Consider the following 15,265-nt stretch of genomic DNA (forward strand, 5'->3'; position numbering starts at 1 on the left):
GTTCCCAGACTGAAAGGGTATCAGTGATACAGATAGATAGATGGCCATAATAAGGGGATTTAGTAACCTGTGCCCTCTCAGCTAATATACAAAAAAAGTAACTGACAAAGTATGTTCTAAATTAGAAAAACTGATAATAAATTCATCAGAAAGGTGCACATGTGAAACCCGGTAAAGTTTATACTGCATGATCATGAACGATATATGGCAAATTAGAAAATCACAGAAATCTATGATTATGGCTAATAATTCAAGGAGAGGAGACAAAAAAAAAAAAGACTGAAGACAATGATTTAAATATCATATGTTTAAGTCAGAAAAAAGATACATAGAAAATGAATGCCGATCACATGTTGCTTTTAAGTAAAAAAGGTGGACACATGGATGAAGTTATTAGTTCCACCCAATGACCCATTGTAAGGTGAATATCTGAGGCCCTATAGCAGTATGGGAATTAGCAGTTTTAGGTCCTCAGAAAAATGGGGAGGCAAATTGGATATCAAGGGTGCCCCTACAGAACAATGTAAGTCCTCAAGCCATTTCCTGTGAGCATTTTCTCAGAACTATGCCATGATGTTACAGTGTTCTATTCTCACCTGCAATGGCAACAACTGTAGCCACCCAGAATGCATCCTTTGTGACACCTTCTTCTCCACAGGCAACCTCAACCTTCATTCCAGCACTCATCTGCTCCCAGCATTCAGACATAGGTGCCTGGGGTACATCAAGTTTATCCAAATTAGTGAAAAAATCAGGTCTCTTTTTACAATAAGATTAGGATTTACACACTGAACATTTCAAATTACTGGTGAGTTCATGCAAGAAAATCAAAAACAATTTGGGTTAAAATTAATGCGTTATTACAACCACTAGTCTTGCAAATAAAAGCAAGGTAAATCTTAAAAAACTATTTATCTATCTATTATCATTAACTCCATTCCCAATTTTTGTGGGGTGGATGAGGCAAAAACAACCACTGAAGCTCACTTCTTCAGCATGTAAAGTGATACACCTCACATTCATTCACAATCAATTCTAACATCTACATCATTCATATATCACTGTAATGGCTCATTGATCTACGCGAGTCTTCCTTAGACTTTGTTAGTGATCGCATCATTTACAACTAACAGCTGTAGCAACTTCATTCATTTCCCAATATCTATCATTAAACTATCATGTGGAGGCAAACCTCCACAGCACCCTTTAATAAAGCATTTTTAAACTGCCTCCACATCGCCTCAGCCTCCCCTTATCCTTTCCCTTTTCTTTCCAACTTCTATGGTAATTATTCTTTACTCATTCATTCCTCAAATTTTCTGCCTTTAACTTTTTCTATCTTCACATTTCTGATCCTACAATATCCGTAATAAATTGTAACACTACCAACTCTCTCCTGGACTATATATCATTATATCATGCACACTGCCTTTTTTTCTTACCATAAACAAATCAGTCATGTTCTTTTTTAACCTGAGTCTGAGGCCAGTGTATCTATGAACACCTTCATACTTTAAATAAGTAAGTGCATCACATATGTTTGCTCCACACAATCCATATATTCTTTCACCACTGGCACTTACATATGGGATCCCATGTCCACCTATCATTTCCTCTTCCACTTTATCTCCCAACCAACCATTTAAATAACTCATCATACAGTGTTCAATCTACATCCTCAACTGCTCAATTCAAGTTCTCTCCAGAAGGCTTCTTATCTTCCTATACTCAGTCATTACATGGTACATAAGTAATCATAAGATAATGTTAATCTTACAAGTATGAACATCAAATTACACTATGCTCATATACATTTTTTCATATTAGCTAAGAAAGCAAGGGCAACCGAATGCTTTAATCATGACCATCCCATTAACAATGTAATTTTCCATGGGAAGGAACGGAGAAGGGGGTCAGGTGAGAATATTCCCTCAAAGGCCCAGTCCTCTGTTCTTAACACTACCTTGGTAATGTGGGAAATGGCAAACAGTATGAAAGAAAAAGAATATATATTATTATCATCATTTTACTTTCCCACATTAGCGACGTAGTGTTAAGAACAGAGGACTAGGCCTCTGAGGGAATATCCTCACCTGGCCCCCTTCTGTTCCTTTTATTCTTTTTTTTTTTGGGGGGGGGGGATTATTCATTTATTTATTATACTTTGTAGTTGTCTCCCACTTAGAGAGGTAGCACAAGGAAAAAGAAGAAAAAATGGCTCAAACCACCCACATACACATGTACATACATAAATGTCCACACACGCACATATATATACATATACATCTCAACATATACATATAAATACACACACAGACATATACATATATAAACATGTACATAATGCATACTGTCTGCCCTTTATTCATTCCCGTTGCCAACCCGCCACACATGAAATGACAACCCCTCCCCCTGCATGTGTGCGAGGTAGCGCTAAGAAAAGACAACAAAGGCCTCATTCGTTCACACTCAGTCTCTAGCTGTCATGTATAATGCACCGAAACCAAAGCTCCCTTTCCACATCCAGGCCCCACACAACTTTCCATGGTTTACTCCAGGCGCTTCACATGCCCTGGTTCAATCCACTGACAGCACGTTGACCCTGGTATACCACATCGTTCCAATTCACTCTATTCCTTGCACGCCTTTCACCCTCCTGCATGTTCAGGCCCCAATCACTCAAAATCTTTTTCACTCCATCTTTCCACCTCCAATTTGGTCTCCCACTTCTCCTCGTTCCCTTCACCTCTGACACATATATCATCTTTGTCAATCTTTCCTCACTCATTCTCTCCATGTGACCAAACCATTTCAAAACACCCTCTTCTGCTCTCTCAACCACACTCTTTTTATTACCACACATCTCTCTTACCCTTTCATTACTTACTCGATCAAACCACCTCACACCACAAATTGTCCTCAAACATCTCATTTCCAGCACATCCACCCTCCTCCGCACAACTCTATCTATAGCCCATGCCTCGCAACCATATAACATTGTTGGAACAACTATTCCTTCAAACATATCCATTTTTGCTTTCCAAGATAACGTTCTCAACTTCCACACATTTTTCAACACTCCCAGAACTTTTGCCCCCTCCCCCATCCTATGATTCATTTCTGCTTCCATGGTTCCATCCGCTGCCAAATCCACCAACCGACATCTAAAACACTTCATTTCCTCCAGTTTTTCTCCATTCAAACTTACCTCCCAATTGACTTGTCCATCAACCCTACTGTACCTAATAACCTTGCTCTTATCCACATTTAGTCTCGGCTTTCTTCTTTCACAGACTTTACCAAACTCACTCACAAGCTTCTGCAGTTTCTCACATGAATCAGCCACCAATGCTGTATCATCAGCGAACAACAACTGACTCACTTCCTAAGCTCTCTCATCCACAACAGACTGCATACTTGCTCCTCTTTCCAAAACTCTTGCATTCACCTCCCTAACAACCCCATCCATAAACAAATTAAACAACCATGGAGACATCACGCACCCCTGCCGCAAACCAACATTCACTGAGAACCAATCACTTTCTTCTCTTCATACTCATACACATGCCTTACCTCCTCGATAAAAACCTTTCACTGCTTCTAACAACTTACTTCCCACACCATATATTCTTAATACCTTCCACAGAGCATCTCTATCAACTCTATCATATGCCTTCTCCAGATCCATAAATGCTACATACAAATCCATTTGCTTTTCTAAGTATTTCTCACATACATTCTTCAAAGCAAAAACCTGATCCACACATCCTCTACCACTTCTGAAACCACACTGCTCTTCCCCAATCTGATGCTCTGTACATGCCTTCACCCTCTCAATCAATACCCTCCCATATAATTTACCAGGAATACTCAACAAACTTATACCTCTGAAATTTGAGCACTCACTTTTATCCCCTTTGCCTTTGTACAATGGCACTATGCAAGCATTCTGCCAATCCTCAGGTACCTCACCATGAGTCATACATACATTAAATAACCTTACCAACCAGTCAACAATACAGTCACCCCCTTTTTAATAAATTCCACTGCAATACCATCCAAACCAGCTGCCTTGAAAGCTTTCACCTTCCGCAAAGCTATTACTACCTTTGCTCTGTTTACCAAATCATTCTCCCTAACCTTCTCACTTTGCACACCACCTTGACCAAAACACCCTACATCTGCCACTCTATCATCAAACACATTCAACAAACCCTCAAAATACTCACTCCATCTCTTTCTCACATCACCACTACTTGTTATCACCTCCCCATTAGCCCCCTTCACTGATGTTCCCATTTGTTCCCTTGTCTTACACACTTTATTTACCTCCTTCCAAAACATCTTTTTATTCTCCCTAAAATCTAATGATACTCTCTCACCCCAACTCTTACTTGTCCTCTTTTTCACCTCTTGCACCCTTCTCTTGACCTCCTGCCTCTTTCTTTCATACATCTCCCAGTCAAGTGTTTTGGGAGCAGCTGAGTGAGGTGTTACCAGTTTTGATGCACGAGACCAGATTATAGTGATGGGTGATTTGAATGCAAAGGTGAGTAATGTGGCAGTTGAGGGAATAATTGGTGTACATGGGGTGTTCAGTGTTGTAAGTGGAAATGGTGAAGAGCTTGTAGATTTGTGTGCTGAAAAAGGACCGGTGATTGGGATACCTAGTTTAAAAAGAGAGATATATATAAGCATACGTATGTAAGTAGGAGAGATGGCCAGAGAGCATTATTGGATTACGTGTTAGGTGATAGGTGCGTGAAAGAGAGACTTTTGGATGTTAATGTGCTTAGAGGTGCAACTGGAGGAATGTCTGATCATTATCTTGTGGAGGTGAAGGTGAAGATTTGTAGAGGTTTTCAGAAAAGAGAGAATGTTGGGGTGAAGAGAATGGTGAGAGTAAGTGAGCTTGGGCGTCTGGGGTAAACCATGGAAAGTTTTGTGGGGCCTGGATGTGGAAAAGGAGCTGTGGTTTCACTGCATTACACATGACAGGAACAGACTGAGTGTGAACGAATGTGGCCTTAGTTGTCTTTTCCTAGCGCTAACTTGAGCACACGCGGGGGGAGGGGGTGCCATTTCATGTGTTGCACGGTGGCAACGGAAATGGATGAAGGCAGCAAGTATGAATATGCACATGTATATATGTCTGTGTATGTATACGTTGAAATGTATAGGTATGTATATGTGCATGTGGGCATTTATGTATATACATGTGTATGTGGGTGGGGTGGGCCATTCTTTCGTCTGTGTCCTTGCACTACCTCGCTAACGCAGGAGACAGCGATTAAGTATAATGTATGAATAAATAAATAGTCTTCAATACCAAGTGTACAGTCTTCAATATCAGACTGGAGGACTTTGAGAAGGCCACCCTTGCATTCTACAGCATACAAATTTCTTTTTGCTGTATAATTTTCTGCTACCATCTTCACTAGGATATTATCTACAAATCCTCTATCTTTACTGAAAACCATCATTCATACTTGTCTATTCACTCTGCATGATTTATCTCATTCCTGTGGTATTCTGTCCTTGTTTAGCCTATTATCACTTCATATATACCTTCTTTCTGCAATTCCTTCCATACCTCCATTCTTCATTTCCCCTCACAAAAGTTTATTATTCTCCGCTAATCTTCCTTTCATCCCTTGTCCAAGATTGTCTGCTTCCCTTTATTCATATTAACATTCTTAGTAATGAGGATGTTCTTAACTCCTCTACTTCCACTTATCACTAATTTTAGGATGATTAAGTTTTGCCTTCAATTTATCTATCTGAATATCTATCTATCTACTCTCATTATCTCCAGTCTCAACACCATGGGATGATTACAGAGGAAACACGTATGCACCTTATCTGGGAAATAATTTTTGCATAACTGGGGCCCACAGTCCTCCAAGTTGAGAAAAGGCTGGGATACTGGTGCTTAATTCTTTCTGGTCATCTTCCTAGCCTACTACCATTCAAACAATTCTGAAGTCTTGCAAGTACCTGCATAAATGGGGCTGAGAACCCTTGATTTGCAACTATCAATTCCCAGAGGCTTGGATATACATGGAATAACTCTATAAAGCTGTAGCATTATGTGGAAAAAAATAAATCAACAGATAACTAAACAAACTAAATGGTAATATGAAAATAAAATAAAGAAGGCATTTCTTGAAATCTACATAACCTCCTCATTAACTTACATGCCTGAAACAGCTGACAGGTACCGCTCTGAAGTTTGTGTCACTGAGATATGGAATAGACCAAGAAAACGATCCTTCTAAATCAACAGTGCATTCTGGAGGGGGAAGGTAAGTGGGTGACGCTAATGGTTCTGGAGGTACTACTGACGGTTGAGGGTGCACAACCTGGCTGGGCTTTGAGGGGCTGGCTACTGTAGGAGGTGGTGAAAGTTCTTTTGGAGGCACTGTTGCTGGCTGACCAATAACCTGAAACAAGCCACAGAAATAATCTACCAAAACAGTAAAATCAAAAAGTTTCAGTTCCATACTTTAACAATTCTCCCTAGAAATTTGACTAAACATTAATATCATGTTTCTCCCTAGAAATTTGACAAAACATTAATATCATGTTATCCCTGTTGTTCAGAGAAATACATTCTTCGGGTACCCTGAGAACATTCTCATTAGCACCATTCATGATGAAAGAAATTTTGTTTGTGAGCTAGAAGAGTACTGCAAGCAAGAAAAGAAAAGAGAGGCAGTGTTAGGCCTTTTAAAGTTCCCGTTGTTAATTCTAATGCAAAGGAATATTATGAGAAGATTGACTGGCACAATATTAATGTCATAGAGCTCCCTTTCACAATAGATATCGAAGATGAAACGATCTCGAACATCATCAGGGGTGGCATTCCCATTGAAAATAATTATCTCAATATGCCATGCCACACAGGCAGTAGAACACCATTCAAATTAATTACGGAAGCATCACCTAAAGTGTGTGGCCAAAAAAGTAGAGATGGGCACATAAGAACAACCCTTCAAAGTAAAATGACTCTGCCAAAATTTGAATCTAAAAAAAGAATTCATCAAAACTGTTCATACCTTTTTATTCATCAAAGTTCAAGGGTCACCTTACTTAGGAAAAGTATTTACAAATTTTGGAGGAAGTGAAAAATCTATGTTAATATAATTATTACGCAAGAGGTTAAGTTGGAGGGTTTAACATGGCATGAGTATGCTGATGTATTATTTCACTTAGGTTTTAAAATGCAGAGCTTAAGTTCTGTTAATATTAGCATGTAGCTGGAGGCTAAATTATGGTGACTAACTTCACCGATATTTCAACTTTAGTTTGACTACCATAAAAATATAGACACCATGACAATATTTCTACCATGAGACTATAGTCATCTTGATAAGATAGCCAGCTTTGAAGAAGTCTTTGAGAAAGATAAAACAAAAATGGTGAGAAGAGAGTGGTGACAGTAAGTGAGCTGAGCTTGGAAAATAAAACCATCTGAAGAAATACCAGCAGACTGAATGTAGAATGGCAAAAGGTGAGAGTAAATAAAGCAAGGAGAAAAAAAAAGTGATACAGCAGAGGTGGGAGGTGGGCAAATAAGAAAGGGTAGTAAGTGGTGGGACAAAGAAGTACAGTTGCTAGAGAAAGAGAAAAGGGAGGTGTTTGGACAGTACTTACAGGCAAGGCGTGCAAATGATTGGGGATGTACAAGGGAGAGCAGCATGAGGTCACGAGGAAGGTGCAAGGGTTGAAAAAGAGGACACATAAGATCTGAGCCGAGAGTGTATCAGAAAACTTTAGTTATTTGGAAGGAGGAAAATAATGTGCAAAAACGATAATACAAATAGGAACATCAGAGAAGGAGGCAAAAGGGGAGATGTTAACATGTAGTGAAGAAGTGAGGGGATATGGAGTGTGTATTTTGAAGGATTCTTAAATATATTTGATGAAAGAGTGGCAGATGTATGGTCTTTTGGTCAGGGTTGTATGTGAAGTGAGAAAGTCATGAGAGAGTGGTTTGGTGAAGCGAAAAGATGTGATGAAAGCCTTATGTGATTGCAGCTGAATTTATTACAAAAGGGGGTGGCTGTGCAGGTGATTGGTTGCTACGGAGTTTCACTGTATATATAGATCATGGAGATATGCCTGAGATTCAGCAGAATGCATGTATGGTGCCAATATATAAAGGCAAGGGGGATAAAAGCGAGTGTGTTATATACACAGGCATAAGATTCTTGAGTATACCAGGTAAATTGTATGAGAATGTACTGATTGAGAGGGTGACAGCATCCACAGAGAATAAGATTTGGGAGGAGCAGTGTGGTATCACAAGTGGTAGAAGATCTGTGGATCAGGAGTTTGCTTTAAGAAATGTGTGTGAGAAATACTTAAAGAAACAAATGAACTGTACGAAGCATTTATGGATCTGGAGAAGGGATATGACAGGGATGATAAAGATGCCTTGTGAAAGGCCTTAAGACTATACAGTGTGGAAGGAACACTACTTGAAGCAGTGAGAAGTTTTCATCAAGACTGTAAAGCATGTGTAAGAATAGGAAGAGAGAAGAGTGAATGGTTCCAAGTGTAGGCTGGTCTGTGACAGAGGTTTGTGATGTCACCATGGTTGTTTAATTTGTTCCTGAATTGGGGGGAGGTTAGGGAAATAAATGTGAAAATCTTGGAGAGACTTTCCAATCATAATTACCCTGTACATGAAAAGTTACATAAATTTTTTTGTAAATATCATCCTCACAATCTACAGGATTATGTACAATTCTAATAACATTCTAACATATCTGAAAATTTCTCCTAAAAAAAAGATCAAAAAGGTCCTACTAAAAAATTCAAACAGCACTTTAAGCTACAGTTAATCAATATCCATTCACCTTTTGCACTGGGATCACTTTCTTCTCTGGCTCCTGTGATATATCTTTCTCCACAACATGATTTTCCACTGATTGCTGCGAGGGTGGCAGAGGACCTCGGGCACATGATAAACTGCAAAATTTTCGCTCCTTCCCATAGAATGCATGTTTGACTCCAATGGCACCACACTTCTCACACACGGCTATTTCAGAATGAAAATATCACATAAATACATAGGTGTTAATCGTTCATAAATAATACATGCCTGTGTGATAACTACTTGTGATGCCTACTTACATGTCACAGGGAAAGAGTTTAACATTTAATCAAGCCATTCTTTCTCTAACCTTGTAAACAGATTCATATTTCATATCTATTAATAGGTGTTACAAGTCTTCATCTGCTTGAAGTTACATGGCAAGTGAAAATATACCTTTGGCATGGATGTATCATTGTCAAATGACAAAACAGAGTACAGTCTCATCAAAGAACTCATCTCAAAGAAGTCTATCCTCTCTCTAATACTAAGTGCATCCTTGAAGCTGTAGAACCCCTAGAGAAGGGGAGCTAAGGTTAAACATATGTAGTCCAAATCCATGCAATAAGGACCAAGAAACAGAACAATTCTTTGTTCAAAGAATTTTGATGTAAATACAGGGTTAGGGACTGGAGGTCCTAATACACATACATATTGCCTTTACAGTTTCCTTACTGAATGACAAGAATCACATAAATCTTCAGAGACACATATTACCTAAATACAGTGAGGAAAAACTATTAATAATTCACATACTCTGAAAAACTGAAATAATGGAACTGCCATTCATCAAATGAACACATACAATCAATTGCTCACTGTTCAAAACATTTAACATATAATAGGTGAATACTCTGCTAAGCTGTACTTTTTTATTTTTTCAGAACAGTTTTCATCAACAGTTTCTTAGCAAATGCACAAAACAATAATTGACTTCACAGCCAGAAAAATATGGGAGTACATGTTACCTAGATGAGTTGATTTGAAAGCAGTACAACTTGTCAAGTTTCCCTGGCTAATCGCTTACACCAAGTGGCAATTATGGTTCACTTTCACTCTTCTATAGGTCTTACTTTGGTTTTTGCATTTGAGGGCTGGTTGTTTGTGTGCCCCCACCAACAGTGAGACAACATAACGTCAGGCAAGCATGATGTTGCATTACATGATTACTGAGTGGTTGTTGGCAACTTAAGGGTGGGCTGTTCTGATAACTGTTTCTTTCCCTACAACTTGAAGCTTTGGAACTCTCTACCTTCTCATGCTTTTCACAATAACTAAGACCTGGCAATTTTCAAAAGACAGGTTATTCATTCCCTATTCAAGAATACTTTTTCTTGTTTCTTCTTTTTCCCTTTCACATATCTCTATACTTCAATTAAGGTCCAGCCTTGATGTGAACTTTTGTCCAAGACTAGAGCCTTCAACGAAAAAAAAAAAAAGATTTGTGACATTCGGTTCAAAACAAGCGACAGGTTGTACCTCTTTAATCCGGCAACCATGGGACCTGGCCACTTGTAGGCCACAGAAAATGCTGGAAAACAGAAACTGACCCTTTTAAAAGCCCTCGGGTGAACAGTCTTACCATTTACCATCAGCTTAGTTTTGAGTTCCTACAGCACTTCTGCAGCCAAGAATTGTTAACCTATCTTTAGAATCCTTATCCCCAAATGGAGACTCCTTAATATCTTGGGGAAGGGTTTTTCTTGAAATACAACCCAAATACAGAGCAGATTTCTCATCACTACATGCTACTTTATGGGCTATAAGATATCAAAGGGACTGTTAATTAGCTCGGCTGCAGTGTAAACATATTTTGGTGCCACAATGCTCCTAACAATGCTGCCTTAGTGGATGATCCACATGCTAAGGGCAGCAGATTCAAAACGTGCCAAATCATGGGAGTTTCCGGTCCACAGATCACCGGATTAGATTGGTACAACATGTACTTATAAAAGCAGATTTATACATTATACAGTGCCTTTTTAACCTTCATGTGACCAAGGTTGACGGATGCATCTGCTAGGGTCTGAATTTAACCAACGGTGTATACACATTTGATGATTTTACAGATATATTCCTCACATCATTGGTGCCAAAACAGATTAAAGTCCATGTTACACCCACTGAGCTACGATTAGGACACGGCAAAAAACAGTAATTCACAAGCGGCTGTCTTTTTAATCTGTGTGGATGAGGTAGCCAGATGCCCCTCCCATGGTTAGAATCTGACCCGTGGTGTATATACAATTGTTTTTCACTGACATATTTGTTACACAATCAGTGTACTGATAGATTAAAGACTGAAGATGTAATAAACAAAAATACTCACCATTTCTTATTTTCTCTTTCCAGAGGAGATTGGGCTTATATCTCTTAATGGTGAAGTGAAGGTTCGGCACATATAGGCATAATTTTCTTTTTTTTTTTGTATTTTGTCGCTGTCTCCCGCTTTAGCAAGGTAGCACAAGGAAACAGACGAAAGAATGGCCCAACTCACCCACATACACATGTATATATATACATGTTCACACACGCACATATACATACCTATACATTTCAACGTATACATATACATACATACAAAGACATATACATATATACACATGTACATAATTCATACTTGCTGCCTTTATTCATTCCCATCGCCACTCCACCACACATGAAATGACAACCCGCTCCCCCTGCACATGTGCGAGGTAGTACCAGGAAAAAAGACAACAAAGGCCACATTCGTTCACACTCAGTCTCTAGCTGTCATGTATAATGCACCCAAACCATAGCTCCCTTTCCACATCCAGGCACAACAAAACTTTACATGGTTTACCCCAGACGCTTCACATGCCCTGGTTCAATCCATTGACAGCACGTCGACCTCGGTATACCACATCGTTCCAATTCACTCTATTCCTTGCACGCCTTTCACCCTCTTGCATGTTCAGGCCCAGATTGCTTAAAATCTTTTTCACTCCATCCTTCCACCTCCAAATTGGTCTCCCACTTCTCCTCGTTCCCTCCACCTCTGACAAATATATTTTCTTTGTCAATCAGCTAGAGACTGAGAGTGAACGAATGTGGCCTTTGTTGTCTTTTCCTAGCACTACCTCGGGCACATGTGGGGGAGGGGGTTGTCATTCCATGTGTGGTGGGGTGGTGACGGGAATGAATATGGGCAGACAGTATGAATTATGTACACCACACCATTGTCTTGTAAAACTGGCCTACACTAAAAGGAGAAACTAGTGAGAGATGAACTACATGTAACTTTTTTTTTTTTTTTTTTTTTATACTTTGTCGCTGTCTCCCGCGTTTGCGAAGTAGCGCAAGGAAACAGACGAAAGAAATGGCCCAACCCCCCCCCATACACATGTACATACACACGTCCACACACGCAAATATACATACCTACACAGCTTTCCATGGTTTACCCCAGACGCTTCACATGCCTTGATTCAATCCACTGACAGCACGTCAACCCCTGTATACCACATCGCTCCAATTCACTCTATTCCTTGCCCTCCTTTCACCCTCCTGCATGTTCAGGCCCCGATCACACAAAATCTTTTTCACTCCATCTTTCCACCTCCAATTTGGTCTCCCTCTTCTCCTCGTTCCCTCCACCTCCGACACATATATCCTCTTGGTCAATCTTTCCTCACTCATTCTCTCCATGTGCCCAAACCATTTCAAAACACCCTCTTCTGCTCTCTCAACCACGCTCTTTTTATTTCCACACATCTCTCTTACCCTTACGTTACTTACTCGATCAAACCACCTCACACCACACATTGTCCTCAAACATCTCATTTCCAGCACATCCATCCTCCTGCGCACAACTCTATCCATAGCCCACGCCTCGCAAACATACAACATTGTTGGAACCACTATTCCTTCAAACATACCCATTTTTGCTTTCCGAGATAATGTTCTCGACTTCCACACATTTTTCAAGGCTCCCAAAATTTTCGCCCCCTCCCCCACCCTATGATCCACTTCCGCTTCCATGGTTCCATCCGCTGACAGATCCACTCCCAGATATCTAAAACACTTCACTTCCTCCAGTTTTTCTCCATTCAAACTCACCTCCCAATTGACTTGACCCTCAACCCTACTGTACCTAATAACCTTGCTCTTATTCACATTTACTCTTAACTTTCTTCTTCCACACACTTTACCAAACTCAGTCACCAGCTTCTGCAGTTTCTCACATGAATCAGCCACCAGCGCTGTATCATCAGCGAACAACAACTGACTCACTTCCCAAGCTCTCTCATCCCCAACAGACTTCATACTTGCCCCTCTTTCCAGGACTCTTGCATTTACCTCCCTAACAACCCCATCCATAAACAAATTAAACAACCATGGAGACATCACACACCCCTGCCGCAAACCTACATTCACTGAGAACCAATCACTTTCCTCTCTTCCTACACGTACACATGCCTTACATCCTCGATAAAAACTTTTCACTGCTTCTAACAACTTGCCTCCCACACCATATATTCTTAATACCTTCCACAGAGCATCTCTATCAACTCTATCATATGCCTTCTCCAGATCCATAAATGCTACATACAAATCCATTTGCTTTTCTAAGTATTTCTCACATACATTCTTCAAAGCAAACACCTGATCCACACATCCTCTACCACTTCTGAAACCGCACTGCTCTTCCCCAATCTGATGCTCTGTACATGCCTTCACCCTCTCAATCAATACCCTCCCATATAATTTACCAGGAATACTCAACAAACTTATACCTCTGTAATTTGAGCACTCACTCTTATCCCCTTTGCCTTTGTACAATGGCACTATGCACGCATTCCGCCAATCCTCAGGCACCTCACCATGAGTCATACATACATTAAATAACCTTACCAACCAGTCAACAATACAGTCACCCCCTTTTTTAATAAATTCCACATGTAACTTATAACACAAAAATATGTACTGATCACCTGTTAAAAGCTACAACAGAAGCTATGGTGCTATGGTGGCATAAAAGATAAATGAATAGCATTTGCTTACAATTTTGTGAAAAGCATATAAAAAATACAACAGGTCAGTTTAACAACTTCATTAATCTATGACAAATGATACTTTCCCAAACTTCTGTATAATATAAAAACAAAAAACACATCAATGAATATCACTCACCCATTCCTTCTCGCATGATGGGAATTGCATTGATGTCTGTGTCTTTTTGATATGCTATTGGAGTCTTAAGCTTCAGAGCTGGATGATGGTGAACCTTAAACAAAATAGTATACATGTTATTAGTGATGGTATTACAACGATCATGAAGTGATGACATAATGAATAAATGGTAAGATGATACTCTAACCAGATATTATTTTTCATTTTCTATTATACTTTGTCCCTGTCTCCCGCGTTAGCGACGTAGCGCAAGGAAACAGATGAAAGAATGGCCCAACCCACCCACATACACATGTATATACACACACGTCCACACACGCACATATACATACCTATACATCTCAATGTATACACATATATACACATACATATACATACATATATACACATGTACATAAATGTGAATAAGAGCAAGGCTATTAGGTACAGTAGGGTTGAGGGACAAGTCAATTGGGAGGTAAGTTTGAATGGAGAAAAACTGGAGGAAGTGGTTTTAGATATCTGGGAGTGGATTTGGCAGTGGATGGAACCATGGAAGCTGAAGCGAGTCATAGGGTGACACACGCACATATACATACCTATACATCTCAATGTATACACATATATACACATACATATACATACATATATACACATGTACATAAATGTGAATATGAGCAAGGTTATTAGGTACAGTAGGGTTGAGGGACAAGTCAATTGGGAGGTAAGTTTGAATGAAGAAAAACTGGAGGAAGTGAAGTGTTTTAGATATCTGGGAGTGGATTTGGCAGTGGATGGAACCATGGAAGCTGAAGTGAGTCATTGGCTGGGGGAGGGGGCGAAAGTTCTAGGAATGTTGAAAAATGTGTGGAAGGCGAGAACATTACCTCAGAAAGCAAAAAATGGGTATGTTTGAAGGAATAGTGGTTCCGACAATGTTATACAGTTGCATGGCACGGGCTATAGATAGAGTTGTGCAGAGGACGGTGAATATGCTGGAAATGAGATGTTTGAGGAAAATATGTGGTGTGAGGTGGTTTGACCGGGTAAGTAATGAAAGGGTAAGAGAGATGTGTGGTAATAAAAAGAGTGTGGTTGAGAGAGTAGAAGAGGGTGTACTGAAATGGTTTGGTAACATGAAGAGAATGAGTGTGGAGAGATTGACAAAGAGGATATATGTGTCAGAGGTGGAGCGAATGAGAAATGGGAGACCAAATTGGAGGTGGAAAGATGGAGTGAAAAAGATTTTGA

The 15,265-nt window shown here is 39.7% G+C and overlaps 1 protein-coding gene across 1 annotated transcript in view; it reads right to left on the reverse strand.

Annotated features, from left to right (window-relative positions):
- The window catches only part of LOC139749667 (uncharacterized), a 99,030-nt gene that overhangs the window by 67,895 nt on the left and 15,870 nt on the right, over positions 1-15,265 (reverse strand). Inside the window, exons 4-7 of the mRNA XM_071663831.1 lie at positions 14,036-14,129; positions 8,865-9,046; positions 6,198-6,443; positions 597-714 (exon numbers count right to left, since the gene is read on the reverse strand). Coding sequence (XP_071519932.1) covers positions 597-714; positions 6,198-6,443; positions 8,865-9,046; positions 14,036-14,129 — 640 coding nt within the window. The remainder of the gene's footprint in view (positions 1-596; positions 715-6,197; positions 6,444-8,864; positions 9,047-14,035; positions 14,130-15,265) is intronic.

The sequence above is a fragment of the Panulirus ornatus genome, chromosome 8 (genome assembly GCF_036320965.1).
Source record: "Panulirus ornatus isolate Po-2019 chromosome 8, ASM3632096v1, whole genome shotgun sequence".
In the NCBI taxonomy this organism is placed as follows: domain Eukaryota; kingdom Metazoa; phylum Arthropoda; class Malacostraca; order Decapoda; family Palinuridae; genus Panulirus; species Panulirus ornatus.